This window comes from Drosophila novamexicana, unplaced genomic scaffold (assembly GCF_003285875.2).
Source record: "Drosophila novamexicana strain 15010-1031.04,08,12 unplaced genomic scaffold, DnovRS2.1 tig00004549-arrow-arrow-pilon, whole genome shotgun sequence".
NCBI lineage: Eukaryota > Metazoa > Arthropoda > Insecta > Diptera > Drosophilidae > Drosophila > Drosophila novamexicana.
In genome coordinates, this window is record NW_020825047.1 from 1,216,905 (window position 1) to 1,234,074 (window position 17,170).

Below are 17,170 nucleotides of genomic sequence, written 5' to 3' on the forward strand. Positions count from 1 at the left end.
ACTAAATTTTAGTTTAGTTTTGTGCGCACTCGATTAATCATCGTGGTTTCAAAATGTGGAAAATTGTATTCCTGAGTTTTCTCAGTCTCTACGTACAGCTGGCGACCTCTGTCAAAGATCCACATTTGTGCATCAAAAATGTGGAAGTTTCTTACACTGTAACGGAACGTGCTTCCCTGGAGAGCTATGGCGAGTTTGCAAATCTATTAAAGATGCTAAATGTGCCAGGCGAAATGCGCACCATTGTATGTACATAATAGTTACATTCAATTTCTTTGTGCTGTTTATAATTTAACCAATCAAATATGCAGCAAAAAACCAAATTGGAAGCACGTGAGGAATGCTGTGAAGGCTACGAACGCTCGACTAAAGCTGATGAGGGCTGCCAACCTGTGCCAACTGTGCTCCAGGATGAGCCGAGCTCAACTGTGTCTGTTATCGATAACAATCCGATTGTGCCTCTGGCCATATCGAATAGTTCTAAACTCAGCTACCGCTGTTGCAAAATTGAGCTAATCCTTATATGTGCAATTGTACATATCTTCACGCGTTTGTAAAGAGATATGTCGCATATATAAATATAAATATTGTTATCATCTAAATGTGCATGAATACAATCAAAGTATGACTCAAATCTGTCTGGTTTTATGTAAATACATTCAGATTTTATTTTTGCCCAAGACATATGTACGAGGCCTGACCAATACAAAAAAAGACATAATACAATTTCTACAATCATCTTAAAGTGACACTAGATCGTAGGTCCAAGTGCCTGCGTGTTCCTATATAAACATTCTTATCAGGTGTCTTATCAAGCAATGTTCCCTGCCTTGAAGAAGCCTTCTAAGAAACTCGTAATGTGATACTCGTAAATAATATTTTATTTTTTTAGAATACCCTGTAGCAAGAATTTAAGTAGAAACAAGTAAGGGGATCTAGTCGGGAGCTCCCGACTAGGGGATACCCTAAACCCTCTTCTTCCAACATCATATATATATATATATATATATATATATATATATATATATATTCTATTTTAGAAGCTATATGTCAAGATTGTTGACTCTAGCTCTTATTATTTACCAAAATTGCCCAAAAACAGGATATCGATTATCGGAATCTGCGCGGGAACTAGGAGCATCTACATTTGAAATTTCAAGTCTCTAGCTCTTATAGGTTCTGAGATCCTTGCGTTCATACATACGGATGGACGGACGGACGGCCAGACAGACAGACGGACATGGCTAGATCGACTCGGCTATTTGTGCTGATCAAGAATATATACACTTTACGGGGTCGGAGATGCTTCCTTCTGCCTGTTACATACATTTGGCTTCCGCACAAATACAATATACCCTTATACCTATTTTTAATGGGTTCAGGGTATAAAAATATATATTTAAATTGCAGCCGATGAGCTGAATTTTTTTTGGAACATAAAAGTTCAAATTGTTGAACTGGACATTGCGATAAGGTTGGTTACATATATAAGCATTATCAGAAGAGTGTCCGTTATTAATTAAAGATTGTGCTGTGGGACCTTTAAGAAGATTCGATTCAGCAGCACAATCTTACTTGAGTTTTAAAAGTACGGCTACACGGCTGAGAAATTTTTTGCTATTTGCGAAAGCCTCTCACCATGGAAAGTACTCGGGGTGCAATTTTTTTTATTTGTTTAATTACTGCGGCATGCTGTACGCCTGTCATGCAGAAGGACAGCAAGAACCCGTATAATAATACGTGTTTGAAGGAAAATTTCGAAAGGGACAGTGAACTGGAAAATATATTGGAACCACTTATAAATAACCTACTTGAGCTAGAAGTAAGATGAATTAAAACATTCAATTAATACCCTGTATCCATTTGAAATGCATATATAACAGCAACCGTAATGCAATAAATATATATCATCTGTAATAAGATGACTCTCTGATGTTTGATGACTCTCCTGATCTCTCCTAAATTGTTAAATCCAGTCCCGGATTTTGAGCATATTCCTGACTTTATAAGCAAGATGCTGCATACAAAACAAATTCAAGAATATTACACATGTTATGCACAATTTCAAATTAATCAGATTATACAGACAGACGTTATTAGAGAATTAATCTTCGAGAGTGTATAACCCAGGTAAGAGGATATAGGGCAAACTGCCAACTGCTTGGTAGAGGGTGTATTTTAGTCGGTCGCTTTCGACTAGAGAATTCATACATTATACAACACCTTCTCTACACAGTTTGAGTATGAATGCTGTCCCGGATATGTTGGAACGATTGACGATTGCAAGCCCGTTTGCTCTGTGGAATGTGCTAACAATAAGTACTGCTCTGCTCCAGAACACTGTGAATGCGTAGAGGGCTTTAAGATGTCCTTAAGTGGAGACTGCCATCCGGCAGAAAGCAAGGAAATCGAAGTCAAACCTAGTGAGGATTGCTATGTGGAAGATCCCTGCTTGCCTAAGGATCCGAATTTATGCACAAGGGAAGTGCCATACACTGGCGAACAGCAACCGGAGTACTATATATTAAGAGAAGAGTTTGAGAAATTAAATATTCCATTTCCCAACATTCTGTCTGTAAGTAAGAAAATTATTTTTGTATTGATATCGATTACCCTATGGACCTATAGACCAAAATTGAAAGATATTGCTGCGACGGCTACGGAAAGCAAACCGACGATGAGCTCTGCCAACCCGTGTGTCAGCCCAACTGTGGTGCAAATGGCTACTGCAAGGCACCAAACAAATGTGCGTGCCAGGAAAACTACCACATGGGAGTAGAAGGACAGTGTGTAGAGAATTTCAAAGCTGATGATCCGCATGTGTGCAGCAAAAATGTGGTAAAAGTTAACCACTTTAAACGTTACCCCTAACTATATAAACTCTATACCCTGCAGAGCACAACTGAGGTAAAAATCTACTGCTGTGATGGCTATGAACAAAATGCGCTTGGCGCACTCTGCCTGCCCAAATGCAGCCAAGGATGTGGCCGTAACTGCCGTTGTGTGCAACCTGAGGTGTGCGAATGTGAAGAGGCTGACACCCACTGTCTGTGTGAGGCAGGCTATGCCAAGGGCAAATCCGGACACTGCGAACCTCTCTGTGCAGGTGGTTGTCCCGTGCACAGCAGATGCCTTTTGTACGGACTATGTCAGTGCCTTGAGGGCTACACAAACAGCAGCGGCAACTGCGAGCCCGATTGCCTGGGGGACATGCCAGAACACAGTAAGTGTGTACGTCCAGGCGAATGGGAATGCGATTTGGGCTACATCAAGCTTCCCGATGCCAATGGGCAGAGCTACACCTGTCAGCCGCATTGTAAGCAGAGCTGCTCCACCTATGGCAAGTGTGTGGAACCCAATGTGTGCGATTGCCTGCCTGGCTTTAAGGCCATTCTTCTTGGCCAGGACCCAGAGACCAAACAATTCGTTGAGGAGTGCCGATCAGTTACATTGACCGACTCTTTTCCATATCCATATGAGCAATACACAACTGAAGCTTCAAATGACCAAATACTGACCACATAGGGTCCACTAGCTGGATAATATACATGAATACATATTTAACACCTAATTAGCCCTTTTGCACTTTGTTTGCCGCATTTAATAACAAAAACAATTTACTTGGACAATTTCAATTTTTATAATAAAACGAGAAAGAAAGGCTATCTTCGGCACGCCGAAGATCTAATACCCTTGCAGACCCAACCTTTTCATGATGCTTATAGTGCTTTGCCCGTATCTAAGAAGCACAGGGAAAAGAGTTAATGCCGAGTTTGATCAAGATATCTTGATAAACAAAAAAGGTTTTTAAAAAAAAAATCAATTTTCGACTGATATATGATATGGCAGATATAGAAGTCCGATCTTAATAGGATTTTGCATGTATATGGGGAGCTTAGTAAAACTAATAAATTTCGAGTTTGGTCAAGATATCTTGATAAAAAAATGTTTTTTTTTTATGCAAAAACTTAATTTTCGACCGATCGTTCCTATGGCAGCTATATGATATAGTGGTTCGATCCAGCTGGTTTTGACATATGTACTGCGTGCAACAGAAACAGGGAATTCTGCAAAGTTTCATTAAGATAGGGACTAGTTCGCATAGAAACAGACAGACGGATGCTGATCAAGAATATATATACTTTATGGGGTCGGAGACGACTCCTTCTCTGCGCTACACATTTCACGACAAAATTATAATAAATCTTTCATATTCTATGTTTTTTCTTCAAACAACTAAATGAAATAGTTATACAATTGTTCGTATACATTCTAAATCGTGCTCAACCAAATTTTAAACGTCTTTGCTGACCTATATTTTACAAAATTTTTTTTTATACCCTGAACCCATTAAAAATGGGTATAAGGGTATATTGTATTTGTGCGAAAGCCGAATGTAAGTAACAGGCAGAAGGAAGCATCTCCGACCCCATAAAGTATATATATTCTTGATCAGCACCAATAGCCGAGTCGATCTAGCCATGTCCGTCTGTCTGTCCGTCCGTCCGTCCGTATGTATGAACGCAAGGATCTCAGAACCTATAAGAGCTAGAGACTTGAAATTTTAGATGTAGATGCTTCTAGTTCCCGCAGATCGAGTTTGTTTCCGATAATCGATAGCTTGCTCCGTTTCCAAGCAATCGATACAAATCTATATCGATATCCTGTTTTTTGGGCAATTTTGGTAAATAATAAGAGCTAGAGTCACCAAACTTGACATATAGCTTCTAAATTAGAATATATATATGCATTTGATGTTGGAAGAAGAGGGTTCAGGGCATCCCCTAGTCGGGAGCTCCCGACTAGAACCTCTTACTTGTTTAAATTTATTAAAGTTCAAACATTGCAAACTTAATACAACTTTTAGGCAACTAATGCTAATCAATTAGTAAAAAACCGAGAGCAAAATAAAAGTGGACTACCTTCTTATACACGCACACATTTATACACATTCACTCACGCTCACACACGCACACTCACATTTACACACTCACATTAACTTTTGCACATAATCTGGAATACTTAAGAGCAATTTTGCCCGAGTGGCGGGCAAAATCAACAAGCGAAAAGCGTACAAATTATGCAAGACTTAATGCAGTTGAGAGCATTGAAAGTAAGCGCAAAATAAACTGAGAGATCAACGCCCAAATGCAGCATAATTAATTGGAATGACAAATGGTGTCGAACAAGAAAACAACAAAAATTTCAAGTTCGTTGCCTTAGTCTTTCGTTTTTTTATAGTGGGCAGCCGCAAGAACCTGTTGCCAGTTGACCAACGCACAACATTGATCTTGTACTAAGCTAACGCGAATTGAACCCAGTATGTGTGATTGTGTGTGCGTGTGTGTGTGTGTGGCATGTGGCAAACGGAGAATGGCACGACCCAAAAACAAAAGCACGAACAAGCCAGAGCCAAAGCAAAGTGAATGCAGCAAATGCGACGCGCAGCCGCAATCAATTAGCGCTATGCGTCGACGTCGACGCCGACATCGGCTGCCTGCCAAGCTGCCACATGTGGCGGTTGCGTCATGGCGCCAAGCAGACCGTCTAGCGGTAATTGACTTGCAATTTCTTTTGCAGCAACTTTTCGGTTGCAAAGAAATTTACCAAATATGTTGCAATAGTTGCCAAGCCGCCAAAGCAATGCGCCAGACTAAGACAGCCTGAAGCCAGCTGTAATTTATTGGCATTTATCATAGAGTATTTCTTACGATAAGTTAAGTATATAATTTTGGGCAGTACAAAAAAAATATGGCATACAAATTAAGTATATTTAAGGACTAATTGAGATAATAAGAAATACATGAATCCAATTCAAATGAAGTTCAATAAAAGTTATTTTAACATCGGATAAAATAAACATGAATGTTTAATAAAAATGACAACTCTGACAAACTATAAAACTGTTGTCTGTGGTATTTAATAATAAAAAAATATAATAATAATTTAATAATTAATTAAAATAAATTAATTAAAAGTATGTTTAAATTAATTTAATATATTTATGGATTTTAGTTCGCACAACAAAACAAGACAACTTGGCATATAAAGCAGAATTCGAAATAGAAATTTTACATTTTTTCATCTTTAAAGAAAGGCCTTGTCTTTTTATACTCTTATAGAGGATGTGTGAGACATGCCCGCCCCATTAACTATATATTCTAGATCAGCATCAACAGCCGAGTTGATATCGCCAAGTCTGTTTCTATGCGAACTAGTCTCTCAGTTTTAAAGCTATCGTCTTGTATCTTTTCCATTTTTGTTGCCAGATCGGACTACTAAGTACATTCTGGTATTGTAAAATTTGTTATTAAGATAACTACATGCAACCAATATATCATATAGCAGTCATAGGAATGTTCGGTCGCAAAGTTGACCGATTGAAATATATACTCATTTCCAAAATTAATATTTGTTCTTTATCAATCGGCAATTATTTTGTATTTTTTGCAAATTTGAATTTCCAAAATGTTTTATATATTTTAGCTACTAATTTCTTGCTCTCTTTTTGCTGCATTGCCACTTCATTGATTTTAATTATAGACGTTTGTTGGTAATATTTCTTTTTAATTCGGCCCGTTGGCCTGTTTTCCTATCGTATATGTTCAGCTCTCTGCCAATTTTAAATGTATTTTTAATGTTTTACAATTTTCCTTTTCTTTTTTGGCGGATTTGCAATTGCTTAACGTGCGTCAAGGAAGTGTATGGTCTGTTTTGAGTTTTCAGGTTTTTTGGCATGGGTTTTCTTTTGGTAGACATAGGAAAAGACACACATTTAATGGACGTCAATGGACGTATAATTAGTTAGTTTTATTTATGAGCAAACGCTTTGTAAATAATGAGACAATTAACACACATTCTGAGTTATTTGGTAATTTTCTTTAGTTTTCCATGTCTTCTATTCAAAATCGTTAGCTGCCAACTGAAAATAATTTATTTGTTGCAGTTGCTTAGGCAATCGCTTAATTATTTTATGTTTTATTTGTGCCTTTGTTAATTTACGAACAATTTAGTGCTGCCTAATTACAGTTCGCTCTATATTATTTGTTTTTTCTAGCGAGGGTAGTTCAAAAAGTTGTTCGTTAGTTAGTTGTTAGTTAGTTGTTGTTATTTAATATATAAGTATATATCAAATAAATGTTAAATATATATATAAATATATTTAAATAAATTTAGAAGCGGCTTTCGCGTTAAGGAACAAGGAAGTTAACCCTGGTAAAATATGTTATAAAATAATATATTAATATAGTTTCCTAGAGTGAAGAAAAGACAATTAGATTACAAAAAATATACTCGTATATTCGCTTATTTATATTTTTTATTTTAAATAAATTATTCTATATATATCAGAGAAAGTTTCAAACAAATCTATAATAATTTTAAGAAAACTCTTCTATAAGGTATTTAGGTTTTACATATTGCATACATTTTTTTTTGTATATATTTATTCATATTCTATCACCCCATATTCCCTGGTTTATTGCCGTTCAGCCATCTATTTTCCATTATAGAAAAATTCCTTTTACTTTTCAACTGCCTCTCGCTTCTACAAGCCCAAAAAAACAACTTTATTTACGCCTCAGTGCGGCCAAAAGCGGCAGCCAAAAATATAAAGAAAAAGAAGCAGACAAAAAATGAAACAATTCCGAAAACAAAGGCTACCAACTAGATTTACAAAATGTACAGCCAGATGCGACTACATAGCATAATGTTTATTCAATTTACGCAATTTACACTGCGAGAAACAACAACAAAAACATTGCTTGGCATTTGATTGCCAGCTGTGTTGTTTTTTTTTTTTTTTTTTTGTAATTATGAGTCCAAAAATAAAAAACCACCATAAAAAATGGACTAAAATAAAAACCAAATGAGAAATAATCTTAGGTTCATATTAAATAATATTTCGCATCCACAAATGAACAAAACGTAAACACAACGAAATTAGGACACTCGCAATCTGTGTAATCTAAAGTAAATTTATCTTCTAGTTTTTATGCAAATTGCATGACGAGTAAGTCAATGGGTCAAGACACGCCCACTCGCGGCAACCCGGAAAGCTGCAGTCCCCTCTATCTATGGTCGAAACTGCCGCACAGCTGCTGCAAGGCTCCAGCTCCAGCTCCAGCTCCAGAGGCGGAATTACTTATTATGTTAATAAATTGTTTTTTGACTGGTTTTTCTGGCTCTCATTTTTTCTGTTTTTTTTTTTTTTGTTTTTTGTTGGTTTGTGCAAAAATTTGCATAGATTTGCAGTTGGGTTCGCGGCAGTCTGTGGGATTTGGCCAATGGCCGATTGGACACTTCCTTATTTATCAGCTGCCAGCTGAAGAGATCAATTGGCCAAACCGCAACTTGATTAAATGCAAAAATCCAACCCACTTGGCAGCATTCAACGTCGCGTGACAATTTGTCCAAGTTAACAACAAAATAATCGCACAATGGCCAATGCAGATGATCATAAACAAATTTATGCTTTTAAAGACGCGCTTCTACGAGTTCAAATGCTTTTGCCATTGACCTCATTTCGCTGGCTACATGCAGACAGAGTGAGAGAGAGGGAAGGGGAGAGAGTGTGCGCGATTCAATTGCCATGATTATCACTTTCAAATCAAATCAACGAACGGGCTTTTACATGCGTCAATGTCATGTAAAGGCAGCCGATTGAAAGGGCTGCGATTGCAGTTAACACCTGGTTCACCTGGCTCAAGTCCATTTGTCTTACAGGTTTTTCTTGGCTCGTTATCTTTGAGGCAAATACATTTTTTAGGGCACAAGCTGGCTTAAAGCACTTAATTGGTTTTCGAATCAAGTAATTTCGAAAACGTAAAATTAAACACGAAAAAAACTTGTGAAAACTCAACTGAAACTAAACGTTTACATGTAGAAAATCAAAATATATTTCTAAAAATAGAAAAAATGTATACCTCTGATATCATTTTCATAGGTTGAGTTCTATTTGATGATAAAATAAATAAACGTATATAGTTTTAAATTTCCTTAACAATCTCATATGTGTATATATTTAAAAGTTGATTTAAAAGTCCTTGAACTTTGAAATTTGAATGATATGCCTAATCAGAAATTCCTTTTAAGTTTTTATTTACAAAAACTGTAAAGACGAGGTTTAGTATGCTTTGTATTTTATTTAGCAACTAAGATAGTTCAAGCTCCAGCAATCTCTAAGACTTTATATTTGTAGATAGTTTGCATCAGTTTCTTGGTAAGCTTTTCATTGAAATTAGCTATAATAAAAATCTTATATTTTAAATAAATCAGAAATATTATAAACCTTTAATTGGAATAACATGTAGTGAGTTTTATTTTCATTTCTCAGGCACCTAAGGGTGTATGCGAAAAACAGGGAAATTCGAAGCATTTTACACACAAAGTTCAAAGACTTTGCTGTGCACCTGTTACTTTCAATGCATTTTGTAATTATGGAGCATGTGTAAAAGTAGTTGTTTTGTTTGTTTTATTTTTCCAGTTACTTGCAAAAAGCCAGCTCAAAAGATACCAAGTACAGCTGACAATTACTTGAGCAATTTGTCAGTCCGTTAGCTTTGCTAACAACCGCAACTGCGCGCAAACGACCTTGACCAGAAACGCAATGAACCCTCGAGTGGTCGCCCATTAAAATGAGAAAGAAACCCAAAAACATGGGAACTACCGAAAACAAAACCGTTACAAGCCCAAGTAAACAAAAAAAAAAAAAAAAAAAAAAAAAAGACTTTTGTAAATGTCACAGAAAATGTCATAACTGTCAGCTTCGACTGGGCTTAGCCTCGTGCAGTGCCATTTTGTGGGATGAGCTGCCAACAATTGGAACGAAATGGAAATGGAATGTCAAATAACATGCCAAATCACGTCCAACGTATTTCAAACACAATAAATTGTTACACAAATCAACGAAAAATACGAATATGCAAATGCAATTCAAAGATGCCGAAGATATTCAAAAATAAAAAACATGATTAATCAACAGCTGCCTCCGATTTAACGCCTTTGTTGACAATGCGTTATAAAAAAACCAATCGAATCCATACAAAAAACTTAATAATAATTTATGTAAAGCTATATTTAACCATATAGAGAAATATGTTTACATATATATATAAGACAAGGTCAGGTCGCGTGACGCTTTCAAATACGTGAGGGACTCAAAAGCTAAATGCGATGCATGGAAATCAAATAATATATAGTCATAATATGTATTACTCCCATATAGCATGTAATTAATTCAAGGAAGTATGTATAATTGTGCTGTTGGATTTAAGACAATGGCGCTTATAAGCACTCGCAGCTGTCTATCAAAAACCAAACAAACAAACAAACACTTGGCGCCCCCATTGCAAACTTATGACATAAGCAGTTGTGGCACGTCCAACGGCAGCCTCCAATCACACACGCTGTCTCTTTTACTCTCACTCCCACTCTCACATTCGTTCTCTCTTTCTTTACGACTCGTTGCAAGCATATCGAACAACAATATGTGGTCAAGACATGCAAGCAATGCGAATGAAACTAAATCGAAAGTTGCATGCAACACACAACAACAACATACAACAAAAAGTAAGAGTGCTAAATTATAGACTGCACAACTTAGACATACCCTATAAGCAGCTGCGAGTAGCTGTACGTACTCTCATTCCCACTTTTACACAAACAATAGCACACCTAGACTAACTTTCCTTAAAATCAACTTGAAAAATGTCTTCTCAAATAACTCTTGTGTTAATTATTCGATCTGAATATAATTTTCCGGACATAAGTATGCCAATCAAATGTGTGCATATACCAAAAACCAAGATGATTTATGAAATGCGTGTTTTACATACATACATACATGGTAATAAGAAATATTTTTTATCTACAAAATATTTCCCATCTATATTTCTAAACAAGCTAAAATATACATACATTTAGTTCTATTAATATTGTATTTGATTAAAGTCCATAAATCGGGAAAAGATAAATCGATTTTTGGTAAAATGAGCGAATTTATCAAGAGAAACAAACGATAAACTGTCATTTATGATTATTAAGAACCAATACCTCTAGTTTTAAGCTCTTTAAATACATATATCCTTTACTCTTAATTTCCCCCTTTCCAATAAATATACAGGGTATCAATAGCAGAGCCGCTCGTAACAGCTGTGCCAGTCTCGCAGTCGCGCCGTCTCTCAGCCTTGTCTCACATCGTATGTGAGACCCATTGACATAATAACGAGGAAGGTAACCAAAGTAAGACTTTAACTTCGTCTGCGACATCCAACTGGGGCGTCAATTACAGCGACCCACAATGTGGAATTGAAACGAGTTGCCGCTGCCCCAAACATGTTGCCAGTGGGTTAGGTTATGGTTGCTGACCGCACACACACACACTCACACACACACACATCCGGGCATATGTGGCACAATGACACAACAAAACACAGCCAAATGACCGAGTGACATACTGTCTCACTGTCTCCCTCTCTCTCTCACTCTCTCCCTCTCTCTCTCTCTCTCTGTCTGTTGACAAATGCTTCCCCCTTTTTTGGCCAGCTGGCGCTAAGTTTACTTTTTTTTTGGGTACCACTTTGGTCTGGTCAAGTGAATGTACCTGTGAATGCGAAAGTAAAAGGACTGCAATCGGCAACAAAATTTCAATTGGAATTGGTCGTTTTGGCAAAATGACAGATGACAAGCTGCATTCGCGATGCATCAAGAGCCCAGGCAGAGCCCAAGGCGAACTGAAAATAAGGTGTTGTGAGAGAAGCGAATAATCAGATTTAAAAGCGAATTAAAGATCGATGATATAGTAAATTATTTAAGACTTGACACTTTATACATTAATACATGTGTTGAGATAAATTAGTCGGTTATATAAGTATATTCTATTTATAGATAGATAGGATCTTCGAATATTTACTGTATGTATCCATAGCTAACCATAATTCTCTATGATTAAAAGTAAAAGAAAACAAAGTTTATTTTCGTACCACTAGAAATTAGGAAGCAAAAAATTAAATATTTCGGCCTGTATATAATTCCAGAAGATTTGGTTAAAACTCCCTCCCTTTCCCTCTCGCTCTCCCCTTTCCCACTATCTCTCTCTCTCTCTCTCTCTCTCTCTCTCTCTCTCTCTCTCTCTCTCTCTCTGACTTTCCCTCTGTCTCTCTCTTTCTCTCTCTATTTCCCTCTCTCTCTTTTTCTCCTTAAAACTAACTAGGCTATTGCAATTCCTTTTCAATTTACATATGTATTTATATTTTGAATTTCTTAATAAGCAACATTTTATGCACCTTTTTATTTGTATATTTTATATTAATATCATCAATAATTTTAAATAAATTACTCACATCGATATCGATTTTTATCGATTGCTTGGAAACGGAGTAAGTTATGGATTATCGGAAATAAACTCGATCTGCGCGGGAACTAGGAGCACCTACATCTAAAAGTCTCTAGCTCTTATAGGTTCTGAGATCCTTGCGTTCATACATACGGACGGACGGACGGACGGACGGACAGACAGACGGACGGACGGACAGACAGACGGACATGGCTAGATCGACTCGGCTTTTGATGCTGATCAAGAATATATTTACTTTATGGGGTCGGAGATGCTTCCTTCTGCCTGTTACATACATTTGGATTTTGCACAAATACAATATACCCTTATACCCATTTTTAATGGGTTCAGGGTATACAAATATTAGAGAGAACAATAACAATACAAAATATATTTGAGATTTATAAAAGAAACTTCAAATTCTAATTAAATATTTGAATAGTCCTAGCCAACTTTTAAGCCATAAAAATCAAATTAGTTAAATCTTAAGCAATTATTAAAACTGAATTGGAAGAATTTGCAGCTTGAAGGCGACACAACTGGCGTATTTTGAACATTATTCAATTACACACACAAAATATGTGGTTTATTATTGTTGGTTGTGTGGTGCTTGTAAAAAGACTTGAGAAACCACCACAAAAATAGCAGCAGCAGCAACAACAACACACGGCAAATGTCGGTAGTTGGTATTAGCCCGCAAAACGGCACGCATCCATAGAGCTGCCTAACTGCCATAGCTCCTCCACCCGCTCTGCCAACGGAGGCACCTCTTGCGCATAGTCTCTGATTGCAATTGCTGCATTTTGGCTTCGCTTGCCACTTGGCTGCGCGTCGAGTTCGCGCCTCCGAAAAAAAGAAAGAAAAAATCAAACAAGCGGCAACCAGCTAAAACCGACGACGCGACTGGCCACGAACCATTCACCATTCGCTGCATGTGTTTTGGGCGATTGCGATTATGATTATACTATAGTATAATATAGTATTATTGTTGTTGCTGTTGCTGTGTTGTTGTAATACTTCGGGCTCGCAGTCGCCGTCGTCGTTTCATTCATTCGCTTGGCTTTTTGGGTGTTAGTTAGAGTATAAAAGTTCGGGCTGGCGCTGCAGTTGGCATCATTAAACCGTTAACCATCGAACAGTGTAGTGTGGTACGGAACGTGTGTAGAGTTTGTAGAGTGCGAGAGATCGATTCCCTCCTCAAAAGAGAAAAAGATATACTCAAATTTCAATACGAATCGATTGTGCGGCATTTAACGGTACACAGCTCGACGGATAACTTACAATCCCACAAGGATATTTTACGCCAGCAACATGAAGTTGATGGTATGTATCCAGGATCAACAAGTGCAGTGTTGTGAAGTGAGCCAAAGAACCCATAAGATTAACTGAGATTTACAAAAGTGCAGGATGCTCAAACAATTAATACGCTCAAAGAAAATATCACACTTTTGAGATTTCCTAAAATGAAAACGAAATGCTTAATTCAGAAATTTTTATGAATACGAGAAATGCACGACACAAATACAGTACTCCATCTGAGAAACATACTTTGTTTACATGAACTTGTTTCAAGAATGTAAACATCATTTTCAATTTAATCCCAGAATTCTTTTCTTATTTCCGTTCAATTTTCAAATCTGGAATGATAACTTAACTAAAAACTTTTCAAAAACAATTAATTGAGCTTTTAATCGAGCTTAAAGCGTCTTAAATTCTAGTCAAACTCCTTCATTATGCCTCATTATCCAACACATTGCTCCACATTTTTAGCGTACAGCGACAACGCTCGCTCTGGTGCTGCTGCTGGCCACCAGCTATGCCCAGGCTGGCGAGGAGAAGAACGAGGCTGCTGAGAAGACAGCAGCTGAGCCGACGGAGTCAAAGGCCGAGGAGACGGCCGCTGATGATGATACCGCAAAACCGAAACGTGGTCTACACCACTACGAGGATTATCATCATCATCATGTGCCACACTTCCCAGTACATGAGGAGAAAACACTGACGGTCATCAAGAAGGTGCCAGTGCCTGTGCCAATCGAAAAGATCGTCCATGTACCCGTGGAAAAGCATGTGCATGTGCCCGTGAAAGTCAAGGTGCCTAAGCCATATCCCGTGGTCAAGCATGTGCCCTATGAGGTTAAGGAGATTGTCAAGGTGCCCTATGAAGTGCCAGCGCCATATCCCGTCGAAAAGAAGATACCATATGCCGTACATGTGCCCTATGATCGCCCCGTGCCCGTCAAGGTATAGCAGGCAACAGCTGCTCAGGATTTACATAGACCATTTTAACACACACTTTCAATCCTCTAGGTACATGTGCCCGCACCCTATCCGGTTGAGAAGAAGGTTCATGTGCCAGTCAAAGTACATGTGCCAGCACCCTATCCAGTCGAGAAAATCGTCCACTACAATGTAGAGAAGAAGGTGCATGTCGACAAGCCCTATCCGGTCGAGAAGATTGTCCATTACCCAGTCAAGGTGCCCGTCGATAAGCCAGTGCCCTACCATGTGGACAAGCCAGTGCCCCACTATGTGGACAAACCTGTGCCAGTGCCCGTTATCAAGAAGGTGCCTGTGCCCGTGCATGTGCCCTATGATCGTCCCGTGCCCGTGCATGTCGAGAAACCAGTGCCCTATGAGGTGAAAGTACATGTGCCACAGCCCTATCCAGTGATCAAGGAAGTGCCCTATAAGGTTGAGAAACACGTTCCGTACCCCGTCAAGATTCCGGTGGAGAAGCCCGTGCATGTGCACATTGAGAAGCATGTGCCCGAGGTTCATGAGAAGCACATTACCTACAAGGAGCCAGAGTTTGTGCACAAGCACATCGAGGAGGACCACCATTATCATCATCAGGAACAACATCATGAACCTATCCATCATCATTCATCATATTCGGCACCCATTGAGGAGCATCATGAGCATGAGCATGAGGTGGAGCATGATTTTAATGACTATCATGATTATCATTCATATCACGGTTACTAAAATTGGTGAAATGAACTTTTTCTCTCTCTCTCTTTCTCTTTCACTCTTTCTTTGCAGCATTGAAAAATCGGTTATGAACGGCAACGGTTATGAATGGATATATAGCTAAACTGAAAGAAAAAAAAACAAAAACAAAGTAAAACTAATTTTAACATCACAAAAACCATAGAAAACTTTTAAAAACCTTCCATATTTTCCATATCATACCCATATGCCCAACATTCCAATTACACTTTGCTATATAGAACGTGATAACGATAGAGATTCTGAAAACAATTTTATAATGTGACCAAAATGTGACACGAAACGAACTTACTTAGTTTTTACGACGAACTCTCTTTTAGCTTAAGCCATACAAAAAAAAAAAAAAAATCAATGCAAAAAAAAAAAAAAACAAAACAAGAAAAGAAACGTTGACGAAAATATCCCGTGAGAATTGTTATGAGAAATTTGAAGACGATTAGATCTAGACTTTAAGAACAAGATACTAACACATTTGGGCCGCACAGCCCACAGAACAACAAGATCAAGAACAAGACCCATAACAACAACAAAGACAAGAACAACACACACAACATATGACACCTCAGCAGGATCAAATTTGGATGTGTTGTTGGACTTGGCTCGCTAAACACTGGGTACATTTGACGTGTGGTTGCTGCTGCTGTATTGTCCTCCAGCTGCGGCTTCTCCTCCTTCTGCTCTGGTCCACCGATTTGTGCACCCGGTTCGGTTCGGTTCGATATGATATGAGATCTGATCTGTGTGTGTGATAAAGACTTCTGCTTTAGAGTTTAAGTGTTTACTCTACATATATATATATATATATATATATATATATATATATATATATTAATAATATAAATACATATAGATAAGGGAGGCAGCCGTGCAGTCGCCTATTTAAGTCAGTTTGTAAACGAACGTATTGTATTATTTGTAATATTTTTTGCTATCTAGTTTTTAATACAACCAACTATCTATAGTTTTGCCTAATGTAATAAGCTGTTGAAACGGATTTATGAAAAGTACTTAGTTTACCAAATATTTTTTTGTCTCTGTAACATCAACAACAACAACAAAACACTCTGATAATGAAGCTGATGAATGTAAACAATAAAAACGAGTAGAACGAAGTGATCAAAACTAAAATCAAAGCATTTCATTTATTTTACAACTTATATATTTAAAAACCAAATTTTCTTTTACAGTCCTTTGTAAAAGACTTCTAACAAAATATCAAAGCATATTTTTTATAAATCCACATCTTTCCAACTTCTAAATAATCTTTTTGGCAATCAGTTAAACTATAATACGACCTCTACCCAAACTAATTTATCCTTTAACTATCAATTAAGAGTTGGAATGTTACGAGGCGCCCGATGAATTTTTAATAAATTTCAAATATTTAAACACTGAAAAAGATTTTTAATAAAACGATGCAAATTAAAAAGCGTTAAAATAATTAATTTGAATTGAAACTACTTTTTAAACATTATTTGTTTATTTTAAATATTCTTCAAATCTTTTTTGAACATAAAATATATATATTTCAACTATTTTTCAAGCATAATATATATATATTTCAAAATTTTGTCCTGTTTTAAAAATTTTATAAAATACTACACAAAAGTTATTTTCTATGAAATTCCGAGTTCCAATCTCAGTTGAAAATGTAGCTTTTTTACTATATCCTTTGCTAAAATTTAATGGGAACTATTTTTCAATAAATATATATTTAAAAATTTGGTCATGTGTATTTTATCTGCTCTTCCATACTTTTCCAAATATTTTAATAAATTACTACAGAACATTTTTTTTCTATGAAATTCCGAGTTCGAATTTCAG

The 17,170-nt window shown here is 37.0% G+C and overlaps 3 protein-coding genes across 3 annotated transcripts in view; 2 read left to right on the plus strand and 1 right to left on the minus strand.

The window, feature by feature from the left end:
- The window catches only part of LOC115769212 (angiotensin-converting enzyme), a 66,543-nt gene that overhangs the window by 40,104 nt on the left and 9,269 nt on the right, over nucleotides 1–17,170 (minus strand). The gene's annotated exons all lie outside the window — the stretch shown is intronic.
- LOC115769222 lies at nucleotides 44–618 on the plus strand. Its single transcript, XM_030713935.1, has 2 exons — nucleotides 44–245; nucleotides 312–618. The coding sequence occupies exons 1-2, from the start codon at nucleotides 54–56 to the stop codon at nucleotides 555–557; spliced, it is 438 nt and encodes a 145-aa protein (XP_030569795.1). The 5' UTR covers nucleotides 44–53; the 3' UTR covers nucleotides 558–618.
- On the plus strand, nucleotides 13,646–15,428 carry LOC115769298 (proline-rich protein 4). The gene is made up of 4 exons (XM_030714025.1): nucleotides 13,646–13,657; nucleotides 14,105–14,578; nucleotides 14,645–15,268; nucleotides 15,380–15,428. The coding sequence occupies exons 1-4, from the start codon at nucleotides 13,646–13,648 to the stop codon at nucleotides 15,383–15,385; spliced, it is 1,116 nt and encodes a 371-aa protein (XP_030569885.1). The 3' UTR covers nucleotides 15,386–15,428.

Coding starts and splice junctions, on each gene's coding strand:
- LOC115769298 (XM_030714025.1), top strand. Junction 14,579..14,644: donor ATCGCCCCGTGCCCGTCAAG/GTATAGCAGGCA, acceptor TCAATCCTCTAG/GTACATGTGCCCGCACCCTA.
- LOC115769222 (XM_030713935.1), top strand. CDS start 54: ATGTGGAAAATTGTATTCCTGAGTTTTCTCAGTCTCTACGTACAGCTG. Junction 246..311: donor CAGGCGAAATGCGCACCATT/GTATGTACATAA, acceptor TCAAATATGCAG/CAAAAAACCAAATTGGAAGC.